General features: G+C 39.5%; 1 protein-coding gene across 3 annotated transcripts in view; it reads left to right on the top strand.

The window, feature by feature from the left end:
* LOC124185460 (amyloid-beta-like protein) overlaps positions 1-15,079 on the top strand; it is a 38,883-nt gene that overhangs the window by 8,025 nt on the left and 15,779 nt on the right. For all 3 annotated transcript variants that reach the window (XM_046576270.1, XM_046576269.1, XM_046576268.1), the window contains exons 2-4: positions 5,242-5,295; positions 6,003-6,134; positions 11,368-11,494. In XM_046576270.1, coding sequence (XP_046432226.1) covers positions 5,242-5,295; positions 6,003-6,134; positions 11,368-11,494 — 313 coding nt within the window. The remainder of the gene's footprint in view (positions 1-5,241; positions 5,296-6,002; positions 6,135-11,367; positions 11,495-15,079) is intronic.

Below are 15,079 nucleotides of genomic sequence, written 5' to 3'. Positions count from 1 at the left end.
ATGGCATTGTTCGCCTTTTTATTTGGCGAAGAACAAAACTGCTGCAGCATGACTAGCTATAATGTTATGTCATTCGCCACACCTACATACATGTGTGTATATATATATATATATAGATGCATGACGTCGTCGCGAATGAGTCAAATAGTCATAGTTGAAGGGAAGTCGTCGTTCGCCGCGTTCAACGCACTTCTCTTCAGACTACGAGGGGGGCATATGTAATATGCATTATGCCTACATGTCGCATATCATCTCCTCGAGAACTCTCTGGAGTGTTGAAAGTGGTACATGTGTATTGAAACAACCGCGAATTTCTCATTTTGAAAATTAAAAGAGGGCAATCAATGTTTGTCAATTTTTCGAGGCATCGATCGGTGTTTGCGTACGTAATTGCGAAGTTTCGAATTGAGGGAAAATCGATCGGTTTAAACGACTCTTGAGAACGGACCTTGCAGTTCATGATTCGAAATCGCTTCAGGCCTCCTCCTTTCCTGCTCAAAATTACAATCGAGATCTGTCTGTTACAATATGCTAATTCAAGCCGAATAAGCCAAGCCTTTCAGTTTCATTCGGTATGAATTACACACGCAGAAGCGTTAGATCATCGTTCGCGCAGAGAATAACGATGCGAATCAAACCGATCGTGGATCGTTTATGCGTAATATTACACGCGAGCATCGGCCCTCGAGGTGTAGGAGAAAGAAAAATCGACTCAAAGCTTTTCGAATTTGATTTATGTGAAAAGCGAATAATTCTCACGCGTTGTCCTGTAAAAAATAGCGGTGTTTAAATTGACCGAAGTCATCCAGCGGCTTCGATCGTACCGTAAAAAAACGTTCCTGACCAATTCGAATCAACATCTACGCATCGACACACGAAACCATATTCCATAAAAGTCGGACGCGTTGTATTCGCGTTTATTATTACACATGGTGTAAGAAAGGAATCGAAAAGCCATCGTCGCGCGGCTTTTACGATGCAGAAACGCAAAACATTCGGTCGAATCGTTTCGGCTCCAACACCGTCCGTGCAACCTGACGGCCAGTGATAATTGCGCCTTTTGTCTCGAGTATTAGACGCCTGGATTTACGAGGATATTCCACCTCTGCGGCTAACTGTAAGAGTCGTTTTCGTAAGGTTACACTTGGCGCGAGGTTGGCCTCTGGGGGTGGTTTTGCCGCTTTTGTTGTCCCCGAGCGAATCGATATGTCCGATTCAGAGCACCGGCAGGTACCTTATATAATCCACACACCGCGCAGAGCTTTCGCCGTTATCCGTCTCTCGACCCCCGCGAATCAGGAGTGACGTCACGCGGACTTTAATCAACCAATCAACCCTAACGCGGCCGGTGCTAAACCCCCACCACCACCAACACCATAAATGTGTACGGCAGCTGGAGGGCGAGATGGGACCGGAAATGAACCCTTTCGTCGCTCCGCCATTTACCCCCTTCGCCCTCCTTTCCTCTACCGGCAGTCATCCCCACCCTGCGGATAAATACCCCCTGTACGTGTCCTGTACACAGGAAGACAACGCGCTTACCACCGTCACCTAAATTTTCCCGCTTCCCCCTTTCCTCGTTTCCTCTTTTTCTTTTTCTTTTTTTTACTTTATCTTTTCCTCTTCGTTTCGCCGAAAAGCCACCACGTCCGCATCCACAGCACTTTGTCCATTCGCGGCCAATGGCGAATACGTTGGCGAAAATCGAACGATTTCAGTCGGCGTTGTTCGCGGAAGAGGAAGAAGAAAATGGGGTGGAAACCCCCAATGCTGCTGCAGTCGTGGAAGAACGAAACTTCCCGCAACGATTTGCGTCGCCTCGAGTGTATTATCACCGTAGAGGCCTTGGATGGAGGCTGATCCGATAGACACGGAGCCGGAAAAACTCGAGGAAAACTCCTGTGGTTAAGGTTAAATGCATGAAGATGTCATTTTTTTCAAATTGGAACGTTTCGCGTACAAGAGCGACCTGGATAATATGGTTATTCGTGAATTTCGGCTGTTGGAGTGATCGAGTTAATTGAATGTAACGAATTATATACGCATCTTAATCAAATGACTTTGATAATGCGAATTTACTGTCTCTAATTAGTACAAATATATGCATAACCCTTTGAGTCATAGTGGCAAGTATTCTTACCACCTATTTTACATCCATTTTTCGCATACTTGGAGAACTTTGAAAATATATTTCTTACAGGTTTTTTGCTATTTCTGATTGTGGACTATTCTAATAAAACTACAGACTGCTATCTTGTTATAAAAGTTGACTCAAAGGGTTAAATAACGCTTTTGGTACTGCAATTGCTTCGTTCCGGCAATCGGAGGACAGATTGTAGGTTGTTGGATATTTCTAGGTGAAAATGAGAGGAGAATTTTCACGCAACGTGCAGGGAGAACCCTTTTCACTCTCACGATTATATTCCTCCGCAGGAAAAGTTTTGATTGTGAAATCCAGGCCACTGTTACAGCCACAACTGTTATTATTATTCCTGGGTCTACGATGCGGCTTGTTTTATTATACCTACTTTATAGTTTGTAACGAGTGCGACGATGATTCGCTCGTAACGCATATCGCGCGCCAGATGAACCGCGAATAATCCTTTTATCCCAGCTCATCTCAAACCCGATGCTTTTGATCCTTACAATCGCGATTATACCTGTGTTTTACTTTCGAGATGTAGCGTGTTCTTTGCCCGATTATTCTCCATATTTATCCGCTCTTCTCTTTTTATCCGTACTGTAATACGAAGAGGGCGAAGCTACGAGGATTTTACGTTTATCCATCTATGCGATAAATGTTTTTTTTTTTTTTTTTTTTTTTACGCTGCACAATATCGATTCGAACAACTTGAAAAAATTCTGGGATACTCTTTGTTAACTATGATATTTCAAGGCAAGTTAGTTATTTTTAGAAAAATGAAATTGGCATCCGAATGTGGAGAAAAGAATTCATAAAACGATAAAAAACCGGGGAAATGGATCGTTCTACTTAAAAAATCATAACTCACTAAATTTTCAATATTTCGAACCAAAGATTGACTGAGTCACTCTCAAGACGCGGATACTTTTTTCGAAAAAAAAAAAAAAAAAAAAAAGATACGGACATGCTGCGGGATGAAAAAAAGGTACAACTGTTTAATTGAGTGAGGTTGAATTTTTTTAAATATAACGAAACAACGATTGTTACGATATTTCATTATTTATCTTCGATGAAATGAGTTTATTTTGGATGTTTGTCATATGGGACTTACGGCGAACATGACGTGGGATTATTTTTACCCCCGTGTGAAGCGTAAGGGTTACATTAACTATACGCAGAGTGAGAAACGTCGTTTCAAATATTCTACGCAGGCTCGTATCTGCCGGCTTGTTTCCGACGCACACTTTTTCCCTGTCTTCTCGGACTTTGGATATAAATTGTTAAACCCACGTTCGCGATTCCGCAGATGAGACTTGAATGATAAATCTAGCATCCCGAATACACGTGATAAAAGAACATTTCCCAAGCTCCGACACTCGCATATCATTCCCTATTGATTTTTAAAATTAATCGAAATCGAACCTACGCGTACACGTTGGCAAAATTTTTCCCAACAACTATACACGCTAACGAATGTGTTTTTTTTTTTATTTTCTCTGACTCTGTATAACAGTCTTGTCGGACATCGTGGTCGATGGTCGGGTCTTAATTAATAAATTGTAAGACGTTCGTAAAGCGTTTATCGCACGCTTCGAAACTTCGGTATTACACGTGGCTATGTTATATCGATCCTTCGAAGAAACCGAGTCCGTTCCGTCGGCCATTTTGAGGGCAATTCGGACTCAGGGTACCTCGTACCTCCTCCTAAAAAGTAAACTTTAAAGTAGAATCTGATAGAGTTTAACGTTTGTTTAACCTCTCGCTTACTCTCTCTTTCTATTCGCTTCACTTACGTGTATCCGTGTACGAACATACTTATCGCATGTAACATATACCGATATACGTACGCGTAAATTCTCATTGGATATTCCGAATATACGCAAGTTATAATTATTTTATTCACCAGCGGAAGGAAATAAGGGGAGGAGGGAATAAGGCGGGCCTCCGTTGCCTCGTTTCGAGAAACCAGAACACGATTATGCTACAACGCAAATTATTATTCAAAAGTACCTACCTAACAACCAACGTACTCGTGAAAATCCCCAAACTTTTGTCGTTAAGAAGTTGAAATTCATTTGTAAAAAATGCATCCGACGACGTGGCTGCGCAATTATTCTTTCGTCTTGACAATCTTTTTCTATTTTTTATTTTTTATTTATTTACTTTTTTTTACAGACAAGATAGGATTGTAGGAGGTGCATATAAATTCCGATTTTTTCACAAGAATAAAACCTATTCCCTTCAAATTGACGCCATATTTGTAAAACTGAATATCTCCTCTGCATTTTTGCAACTTTCTTCAAAATCTCTCTCGTTTTTTATTCTAGGTTAAAAATATCCTTCCAGCGGTTAATCCACCGTCATTTTGTTTTTAAAATAACGCATGAAAAACGGAAATTTAAAAACGTTAATTCGTTTCTCTCAAATAAATTGGATACCCACTAATGAGCCTTCCACGTTTCGCAAACGGTTGAATTACAGTCACTCGTGTTTCGATGACTTCGTTTTACGTACCGCGATGAGGTCAGTCGCTCCTCTAATATCACTTCTTCGTCGTCGCTCTGCAAATTCTGACAATCGATATTCCATCAGCCCGTCCCGCTATCATCTTCTATGTAACATATATAATCTATACATACATATATACATATATATATATATAGAGGTATGTATGTCGGTTCTATCAGGCGCTGAGATGAAGTCGTTCTTATCCTTCGATATCCTGCTTTGCGAGTTCATCGTTCCGCGCCGCAGACGTAATATACGCGCTGAATTCTGCCTCCGTTGCGAAATTTAATAATATATAATATAATATACCTACCTGCAGACCAGTTTTCAATTACGTATACGTCTCATATTTTACATCTCCGTACGAGTTTATCATATTCATTTAGCGCTTTATTATGATATGTTCCTTCGTTGGATTATTTCTACGTGCAAATGTTGCCAATCGTACCACCGATGACGTTGGGTAAAACATTGTTGGTTTATTTTTCTTTCTTTCTTTTTTTTTGTTTTTTATCAATTTTTTTTATTCAATTCGACAAATTTCTGGATAATTTCATGACCGGTAATTAATTTTCTATCGCTTGTTTCAGGCTGTTTCGGAGAGACTTGAATTGGCACCAGCCGGCGGAAGGTGGGAACCTCAGGTAAATTGGAAAAAAGCATTCAAGTGTTTAACAGTGTTTGCTCTAGATATTTATGTATATGTATATGTATATGTATGTACATAATTAAGGGAACTGTTCCACCCCTGCAGAAATTATGAAAGACTTTGTGTGCCGAGTAACGAAGCTCTTGGAACTTATTTGTGCATGATCAATATTACAGCACAGCTCTGCAAAACTTACCGCCACTAATAAACGAGACACATCGCGAAAAAATTTGCTCTATAAGCATATAAATAACTGTGACACGTGATTATGTACAAAACGTATAAAACTTGTAGTATACAATAGATCCAGTTTTTCGTTTCTGCAAATTATCACAATATGGTATGAAAACCCCTTGAACATTAAATTGTTTATTCTCTAATTGAAACGAAAGTCGGAGGAGAATTCATCGTCGGTTTTTAGAGGTCAAAAAGAAGCACGAAATGAATAATTTACCGGGTCCGTTTAATTATGCATGAAATAATATTATCTCATTGCGGTCGAGCTTTCGAGGCTTGCTTGATTTGATATGCAGAACGAAAACCGTAGGAATTTAATTAAAAATAATACATAAATAAATACGTGGAAAGAAGAAACGTTAGTTTTGTGTTTGTTTTTTCTTTTTTTTTTATTTTTATTTTTTCGCCGATATCAACGACAATGCATACTTATCGCAAGCATCTTTGTTCGCATATCTCATCAAGGTTGCGACACTCTGCGAGGCGGGTGAAACCTACTTGACGCAACACATCGGCGATCAAGGTAGATGGGTCTCGTCCACCGACAAGAAGGGTTGCCTGACAGACAAACTCGAGATCCTCGAGTACTGCAAACAGGTGAGTTTTTACAAGAGGAGGGAAATTTCCTCTGCAATAAATCGTTAGCCGCAATTTTTATAATTTTATTTCCAACAAGTTATAATTTAGCCCGCGGTTTACATTGTATTAATAACAATTGAAAGAAGAAGAATAAGAAGAAGAAGAAGAAGATGAAATAAGAGTAAAAATTTCTGAAACAAATATAAACTTAATACCAAAGATTATACGTAAAATATATATTCTATAGTGCAATACATGGAACGTAAAAATGAGTTCGAAGCGTTTCAGTTCCGAAAGAGATGTTATTGGATGTGTAGTAATAAAATACATAATATACTGTAGGTAAAAGTCGTTGAAAAGCTCGTTGAATGGAGAAGTAAAATGAGAAAACGAAGACACTTGTATTATTGCTGTACGTAAAAGCGCAAAGTTATCACTTGATATCATACACATTATGCGGTTGTATATTTGTAGTATGAAATTTTCTGTGTTTCGATAATACTTGTCGTTGATATAATTTTCAATCACCCGCGGTGAGAAGAATTGGATGCCTGCGCGGTTCGCGAAGCTTTTCAAACGATCCGACCATCACACCACCCCTCTTTGACTTACCCCCTCATCGTCCCTCGACACGCCTTTGCATTCGATTCTACACGTCGCGTCGCAACGGCGCCGCTGTCGAAACCGACGAGAAATTAAAGTAAAAGGTGATAAAAGGGAGAGCGAAAATGAAAATTACGTCAAAGAATAAGAAAGGGAAGAAAAAAATCGAAGGTAAAGGAAAGAAACATCCAGGCGGAACGAGTGATTTAAAAGTGGGGAAAAATCGAGTCGAATATATAAATTAAAAAAAAAACATACGAATTCACGGTTAATTCGATTTTTACCACTTTGCAATTACTTGTCTCGCCTCTTAACATCCATCTTGGTGTAAAAATTCTAATTTTTCAACAAAGAATTGGTGAGAAAATTTCGGAAAACGGGTTTCCCCGTTTTTAAGAGCGGTAAAAATCAAATCCGTGGTTTTCGTACGCCGTACATAAAACCTAAAAAATAAAAACTCGTTTCGGCGTCGAATGCCTCAGCGTATACCGTGTCGTTGTATCACGCCTATATATACACCTAAGACATACGTCGTGCCCAATTTCATTTCGATATACAATTTCGGAAAGTGGTTTTTTTCGCCAGAAGGAGGGCACGCAAGTGCATAGGTATACGATACAATGTGTCCGGATGTATCGCGAAAATAAAAGCTGGTCCGACGTTATTTTATTCGCGCTGCTTGCGGGTCCTCTTCGTCCTCCTCCTCTCCTGTAACCTATACCTTCCTAATATTACATCAAGGGTGCGTATAGGCAGGAATAAAAGGTGGATGAAGGGGGATGAAGGGGGAGGAGACAGCGACTCGATCGCGTCACCTGGTATGTGACTCGAGGGGACTGTTTCCTGAGTCACTCTACTTACTCCTGGCTGCTGTTGCTGGTTTGGTGGGTGGGTTGATTCGTTGGTTGGTTCTTCCATGGTTCGTTGGTTCGTTTATACGAGCCGGAGGGAGAAATGGGAGGTAAATATATTGTACAGATACCAGGGGAGTCAACGCACCGATGTGCCAGCGTTGGGTATTCCATATTCTCAAATTGGTGATTACTAATTACCGTTGAGCATTGGATATGTAATGAATTTTATTATTAATATTTTTTTTTTTTTGAAAACCAATCGACTCGTCGTTGTAAATGGATCTATCCAAAATTCAAATCAACTATTGCAAAAACGTGGAACGGTTTGACGGAGTTCGGTAAACATTTTCTCGGACGTTTCTCACGAGTTATTATACCCTGGCAAAAAGAATTCTTCGTTTTAAAGGCTGAACATTTCTTCGTCGTCAATTCCTCGCTACCATCCGATTCGCGTGGAATGCCACGCTGTGAGACGTAGGTGGGGTACCTATAAGGTAATAGACGTGGACGGATGCCGATATTGTGTCTTAAATTCTGTAACGCCTTCGGGGTGTGTAAGTATGTAGAAACGTACGTGTGTGTATGTTTATACAATATACAGGTATACGCGTACGTGGTATACGTTATACAGACTTTCTCGAGACTCCGGAATCTGGAATCCAGAGACTGCGGGCGTAGCTTTTAATTTTCCAAGACTCGTCCGTTTATCGTTCCTTCCTTTCTCTCACGTATACGTATACGTGTGTGGTATACACGTACGTACCTATGTGTCACGGATAGAGACAGAGCTAGCCAGGCTATTATACGATTCAGGACTTTGGTACTTCTGCTTCGAATCTTTATTTCAAGCTTTTCTACCTCGAGTCGATTTTTATCTTCAACGTCTGGTCCTCACTCTCTCTCTCTCTATTCTTTCGGTCTTCGACTCTGCAACCCTTGCGGTCCAGGGGCGGCTTTTCCGTCTATTTTTTGTTCTTCGTTTTTTTTTTCTTTCCCACTTTTTTATCTACCGAACCCGGTTATTTTTATCGCCGTGGATTATACATATAGAGTATCGTACCTGTAGAGAATGTCGCTTATATATTTCTGAGTTTCTTTTTACCTGAGCGAAGTTTATAATTGAATTATAGAGAGGGAGAGAATGAAAATGGGGGAAAAAAAATTAGAAGATTGAAATTTTTTGCAGTATCATCTCGAGACACTTTTTTTAATTTAGATAATCAAGTATTTTAACCAACTGCAGGCTGATCAAATCGCGGTTCCGTTTAAACAATCATTAAAAACTGGACGCGTTTTTTTTTTTTACTGATAATTGTACGAAAAATTTGCGATTTCAAATTTTGTCGTCCTATCATCGTATTCTGGAGAAATAATTCGACGGAAACCATTAGGAGAATTAGTAGAAAATTTTGTTACGCCTGTCACTAAGAGAGAAGGGGGAAAAAAATTTTGTTTCTTGAAAAACTTGTCGTTTCCCTTCCCGAGGATCAACTCCGAATGGAGAAAAACCACGGAGGAGTTGAAATTTTAGACAGGTTTATTTTTGAATGATTTGTAACAGGTTTAGAGAGTGTCGGAACGAGAAATTTCACTGGGCTAAGAGTGAGGATCACCCTAATACCTACAACGTATAAGTATAATAGATACCTTAATTAGGCGCGTCAGTTAAAGGGCTAATTGTAAGTGATTATTCTTCATTTCGGTGTAATATATAAATTAACACGGTAACGATGATAAAGTATTAGCGAAGAATTTTTTTTTCTTCTCTTCAAGTTTTGTTCGACAACTTTGCGAAATTTAATAACACAAGCAAAGGCGAGTAGACGAGGTGATTATTCATCGACTATTACACGCGGACAATACATCGTTAATCTTATATACCTTCCCCGTACATTCGCCTTCGTATACTTACTCACAAAATCCATTAAACCTCCATTTTACATATTGTTCTGCTCATCCGTAATTCTGCTCGCGCCCCCGCGCATAAACCATACCTAACGTACAAATCGGATCTTTTGAGTGTCTACGGCCATAAAAACAATGCGATCAACGAAGCCGGGTAATAAAATTTCAAACTCGCGTGTAGATTTGTTTCGAATCGAAATAAATTTTCCCCATTTCAACACTGTTTCCGCAGAAGAAGTGCAAACTTTCCTGCCGTAATATCGTATGTCGCGTACGTGAAATTTTTCAATTACACCTACAAACGACGTGGAGAGAGAAGGGAAAGGCATATAAAAAATATAAAACTGCGTGTACGCATGCATGTTCGTATATCACACATCGTTACCTACGTAACAACAAACGCAGCGTCAAAGTGCAGGAGGCAGGGCGTCGTCGTCTGGTTAAAAAGAGTCGGCTTACACCCACGCAAATACCTTATACCTGCCCACCTACGTACCTACGTACCTACCAACCGAAGCGCATCTAATCTTGTACACATAATTTACATACACACGTGCGGGATATTATACCTGCGTGTGTGTGTAGACAAAGTAACGTGCCGTAAGGCGCGATATTGGACCACTTACATACGTACACGTATAGATTTATACATGTCGTAGGATATTACGGCTGCAGCAGGCGCCGGGCGATGCAGTCTCGCCATTTTCTCACGCCTATAACTCTTTTGGTGACAAATTGTTATGCCGGGTGAAGTTTCGTAACGAGATGGTATTCCATGGTTTTTCGACTGGCTGGTTACGAATATGAAATTGGGTTTTGAGGATTCGAGATCGTGGATCCGATACGGTGCACGAAAATTTCAAATTTAATCAAACCCGATCAAAAAACTATATTCACGAGTTTTTCGGATCGCTGATCGGATTCGCCATACCGAAGTTTCAAAATCCGATTTCAGATTCGTAATCAGCGACCCCGAGAACTTATAATTTATGTAAAACACGTGCACGCGTAGAGGGGTGATTTTCTCGGAAATGAATTATTCCTTCTATATTCACGATCTTCTTCAATCACTTTGTTTCCAACGATAATAATAATTTACACTACATCGCAATAATTACTGTCGAGTATTGAAAACCTCTTAGTCCACAATCAGAAATGGCAAAAAACCTATAAGAAACATATTTTCAAAGTTCTCTAAGTATACCAAAAATGGATACAAAATAGATGGTAAGCATACTTGCCACTGTTGGACATTGGATGACATATCATACGTATATGGAGGACATATGAGGTATAGTCGTAAGGAGCTATATTCACTGTCTGGAAAATCACCCTTATCTCGTGTTCACCTTAACGCGCGTTTTCCGGACTCGTAAATCCGAGGCGAAAGGGAAGAGATAGAAGAAGGGAAAATAAAAGCAGGAAAGAAGTAGATGTAGGAAAAAAAGTAAAAATCTCGAGAAAAGTGCGGTATCGCTTAGCGAACGGCACAAGTCGCGGCAATTGCTCTCGCAGATATGATTCAATACGCCGGTGCAGGCTTCTTCGGGAAGAGTGACGCGATTTTCTTCTTCTTCTTCGTTCTTTCTTTTCTTTTTTTTTTCCCCCCCATTTATCCGCGAGAAAACGATCAGGCTGAAGTTACAGCGAGGTTAACGAACGAAACGAAACAACGGCAAGAAATTCGTTACTCTACAATGTTGAAAATCTGCACTTTCGGAGAGTCTGCTCTTCGAAATACATTGATCGACGTGTTTCGTTGGTTACTAATCCTAAATTTCAGACAGGCATATTTGGCGAAGTAACGATTAATTTTTTTATAAACACGCATCGTCACGGCGACGCGACTAACGATAAATTAAATTAACCATCTTCTCGTAAATTTCCAGGCTTACCCGAGCCGGGACATAACGAACATCGTCGAGTCTACCCACTACGTCAGAGTGAGCGGATGGTGCAAACCCGGACGAACCAAGTGCAAGCTTTCACGATGGGTTCGGCCCTATCGATGCCTCGGTAAGTTTATGCCAGCCATTCGCCCGCACTCGACAAAGGTGAAATTCTTTGGCGCGCATCGCGGATTAGCCGTGTAAACCCAACCGCGTGGAAAATAACTCTTATAATTATACGAGAAGAAGAAAAAACTATTGTTATAGCAGAGAAATTGAAAAATTCTGGTAAAATTCATTGATATCGACACGATGATTTAAATATTATTATAAATTTGAGCACTTGAACAATATTTTCTGGTTGTCGCAATGTTTGTAATACCTCTTTCTTTCGTTAACTCGTGCGTTTTTGTTCAGTCAAACGAAGCTGTGACGTTAATTTATCGTCGAGCCAACGTCAAATTAGTATCGCAATAATTACAATAAAATATGGTACAAGTGAACGTAATCGACAATCGTAGCGATAATAGTAACACATTTACAGTCGCGGGTTGATGTTCCGAATTTGAAAAGTTAGGAAAGCGCCGAATTCCGAATATTTTGCTGGCGAAACTTGAAGCAAAGAAATCAAACGTTGACGAAACATCAAAGTTACGAATGGTTCAAAACTCGACAATCAAAGTTCCGAAGGTGAAAAGTTCCGAAGGGACAAAATGCCGAAAGGTTTTTTTAAAAATTAAAAAATCTGAAACATCGGAATTCCAAATGATCCAATACTTTTCGGAAATTTGCGCTATCGTAACTTGAATTTTCGGAACATTGACCCGTCGGCTTTCCGACCACTCCAAATTTTGTTGTTTCTCCAAAGTTTGACATCTTCGCTTCAACTTTCACCACCAAATAATTCGGAATTAGGCGTTTTCGGAACTTTTCAAATTCGCCTCAAAAAAACGTCAACCCCGCCAACACACCTTACATTTTCTGATTTGTTGCAGTTAAAAAAATCATACTTTAATTTTATATTCATAACTGTAACATCTTTCGGTTTAGGTAAATATTGAAAATAGTTGAACATTCTTACATACGCATATAGGTATATTATATTATATTATATATATATATATATGTCGGCGTATCTTTGCCCGTGATTAGAACCACTCCGAGACGCCGCGGCCGAGAGAAAATTCTTTTTCCGTCAAAGTGAGTCAGAGACTTTGGCGCAAAGGCGGCTGCCGTGCCTCCTCGACTCGTTCACCAAACGATATTAATACGCCCCTCGATCAACGAGTGGATGGCACGAGCCCAAGGGTGCACCAAGCCTCGTCCCCGCACGAGATACGCCGACGAAGACGTCGGTGTTTGCAACACCGGCATTTCATTCCCCGGTTCAATGCTTCCCGTATATTATTGCACCACCTTGCAGTATTTGCAACGATTCGCCCGCCTTCTTCGTTCGGCTAGTCGCGCGAATACGTGTCGGAAGCGATTCGCGGGGTCGATAGACGTGTCCGCGTATCGTTGTATCGCACGTACGTACGTACGTACCAAACGTAAAAAAAAGTCTCGACCTACGTGTGAAGAAAATCAATATATCCTCACAGGAGATGCAAAGCCTAATGGACTGAGAGCGTATTGTGTATGCCATTATATTATACGTAGGTATAAAAGACGATCAAAGGGATCTATAATTATGTACGTTCCAAGCCACGTGTGAATTTCACGTCAAAGGATCTCTAATGACTTACTACGTGTACGTGTGGAAGTTGAGCTTTCGCCATTTTATCGCTAATATATTATACTTGAGGGGAGAAAATTTGGCAACTTTTTTTTTCTTTTTTTTTTTTACCCGAACAATAATCGTATAACGCAGAGAATTTAGATTATTTTTTAATTGTCTTTTTTTTTTTTTTTTTCTAAATCCAAGCCGAAAATATGTTGTTCGAAATGAGGTGAAAAAGATGCTGTCCAAGTTTCAGTTTTTAATATTAATTAATTCAGAGGTGCCTTCGTTTAAATAACATGGGAAATTTTGTTTTCAAAATCTGGAGTTTTATAACTCGTCAACGCGTTAGTTTACCGACAAGTCCACAGAACGTATTTTTGTCGGGCATTTAACGCTCTACAAAAAAAAATAAATAAAAATCTCGTTATCAATTTATGATAAATCTACTCCTTCAAAGGTTATTCGAGATCCTTGAATACCTTTTGACCTTTTGAAAAATAAAAAACAGTTGCGATATACTCGTATAACAAGTTCGCTTTTTTGTGTGACAACAATTCGGCCAAAGGTATACGTGTACACGTATATATATGTATGTATGTATATCACAAGACGCGACAATGCCGCCGAAACGCGGTTCGCCGACGACGTCGCGACCTAAAACTCACGGATTATTACGTACACCTTCACCTTAAATTTATAACTACCTACCTGAGGTGCTCGCGGCGCCTGGCGACGAATTACGTCACCGTCACAAGTAGGTATCCGTTCAAACGTGGTTCGAACACTCCGTCGTCGTCGTCGATCGCGATGCAAATTTCACATCAATGGCGTATTGTTTCTTATACGCCGAGGTAAGTATCGCTCAAGACGCGCGAAATTTTTCGATCTGTATCGCGATCGTTTAACGTGACGAATTTTGTTATTTTTTTTTTCTTGCATGAAATGATCTAATTACGGAACTTGACCGTTTCGCGTTATCTTGTTCAGGGTCATTTTTTCAGTCATTACTGAAATTAAATTACAAACGCTAGCCGTTTACTCTGCTAGATTCAAGGTACTTTGACAAATTGTTAAGGTATAATAATAATAATTTGGAAAGGAAATAAATGATGAATTACCATTTTGGAAAATCTCGTTGTATTCTGCAATAAGGATAATTCTAATATAAATACGATTATAATTACGAGGACGAAAAATTTGGATAATTCGCATCTCTGCGGTTTTTATTATTATAGACGCAACGTGATGGCGTATTATGCAAATTTTTTTTATTTTTTTATTTTCTTACTTTCCATCTTATGCCACAGTGATTATAATTATTTCTCTATTTTGTTTTTCACAACAGTTTAGTCGCGTGGACTTGATAAAAATTCCGTCGTAGAGTTTTAATATTTTTTATCTCGTAGATTGGAGATGTTATGCCTTATGGAAGCAGAAATATGGATGGTATAATCGGGGAACGAGGGCATATAAGATAAAAAAAAAAAAAATGACAGAAGGAAAAAAACGCGGCTCCTTTTCCCTAATTCGATAAAACGGTTTAATACGTATAATATGTATATTTATATATATATATGTATATTATACGATACGTCCCTTATAAATACATCCGCAGGTGACCCTGATAAACGATTTGGAAAGAGCATATTTCAACCTTTCCAATTCGCCATAATACAATACAGAATATATCAAGTATACATATATACATATATATAGCAGGCTGTAAATGTCGACCTAACAACACGGGACGCGGGGGTTGCGTAGATTTATTTATAAATACAAGGGAGAAAAGTTTGGCAAGAAGAAAAAGACAAAGAAAAAGTATAAGGAGAACAGTAGCTACGGGGCTCCGTAAGCCGCGAGTATAAGCGACACCCTCCATGGGGTTGATATTCCCGTTTTTTTTTTTTTCGTCCAAACTCTGCGGTTTCACCCTCGATATAACTGCCGAATTTACCAGACACGATATCGTGTCGTCTTCAGCCAATA

This window comes from Neodiprion fabricii, chromosome 6 (genome assembly GCF_021155785.1).
Source record: "Neodiprion fabricii isolate iyNeoFabr1 chromosome 6, iyNeoFabr1.1, whole genome shotgun sequence".
Lineage (NCBI taxonomy): Eukaryota > Metazoa > Arthropoda > Insecta > Hymenoptera > Diprionidae > Neodiprion > Neodiprion fabricii.
The sequence above is the reverse complement of the archived record's forward strand: the minus strand, read 5'-3'. Positions and strand labels throughout refer to the sequence as shown.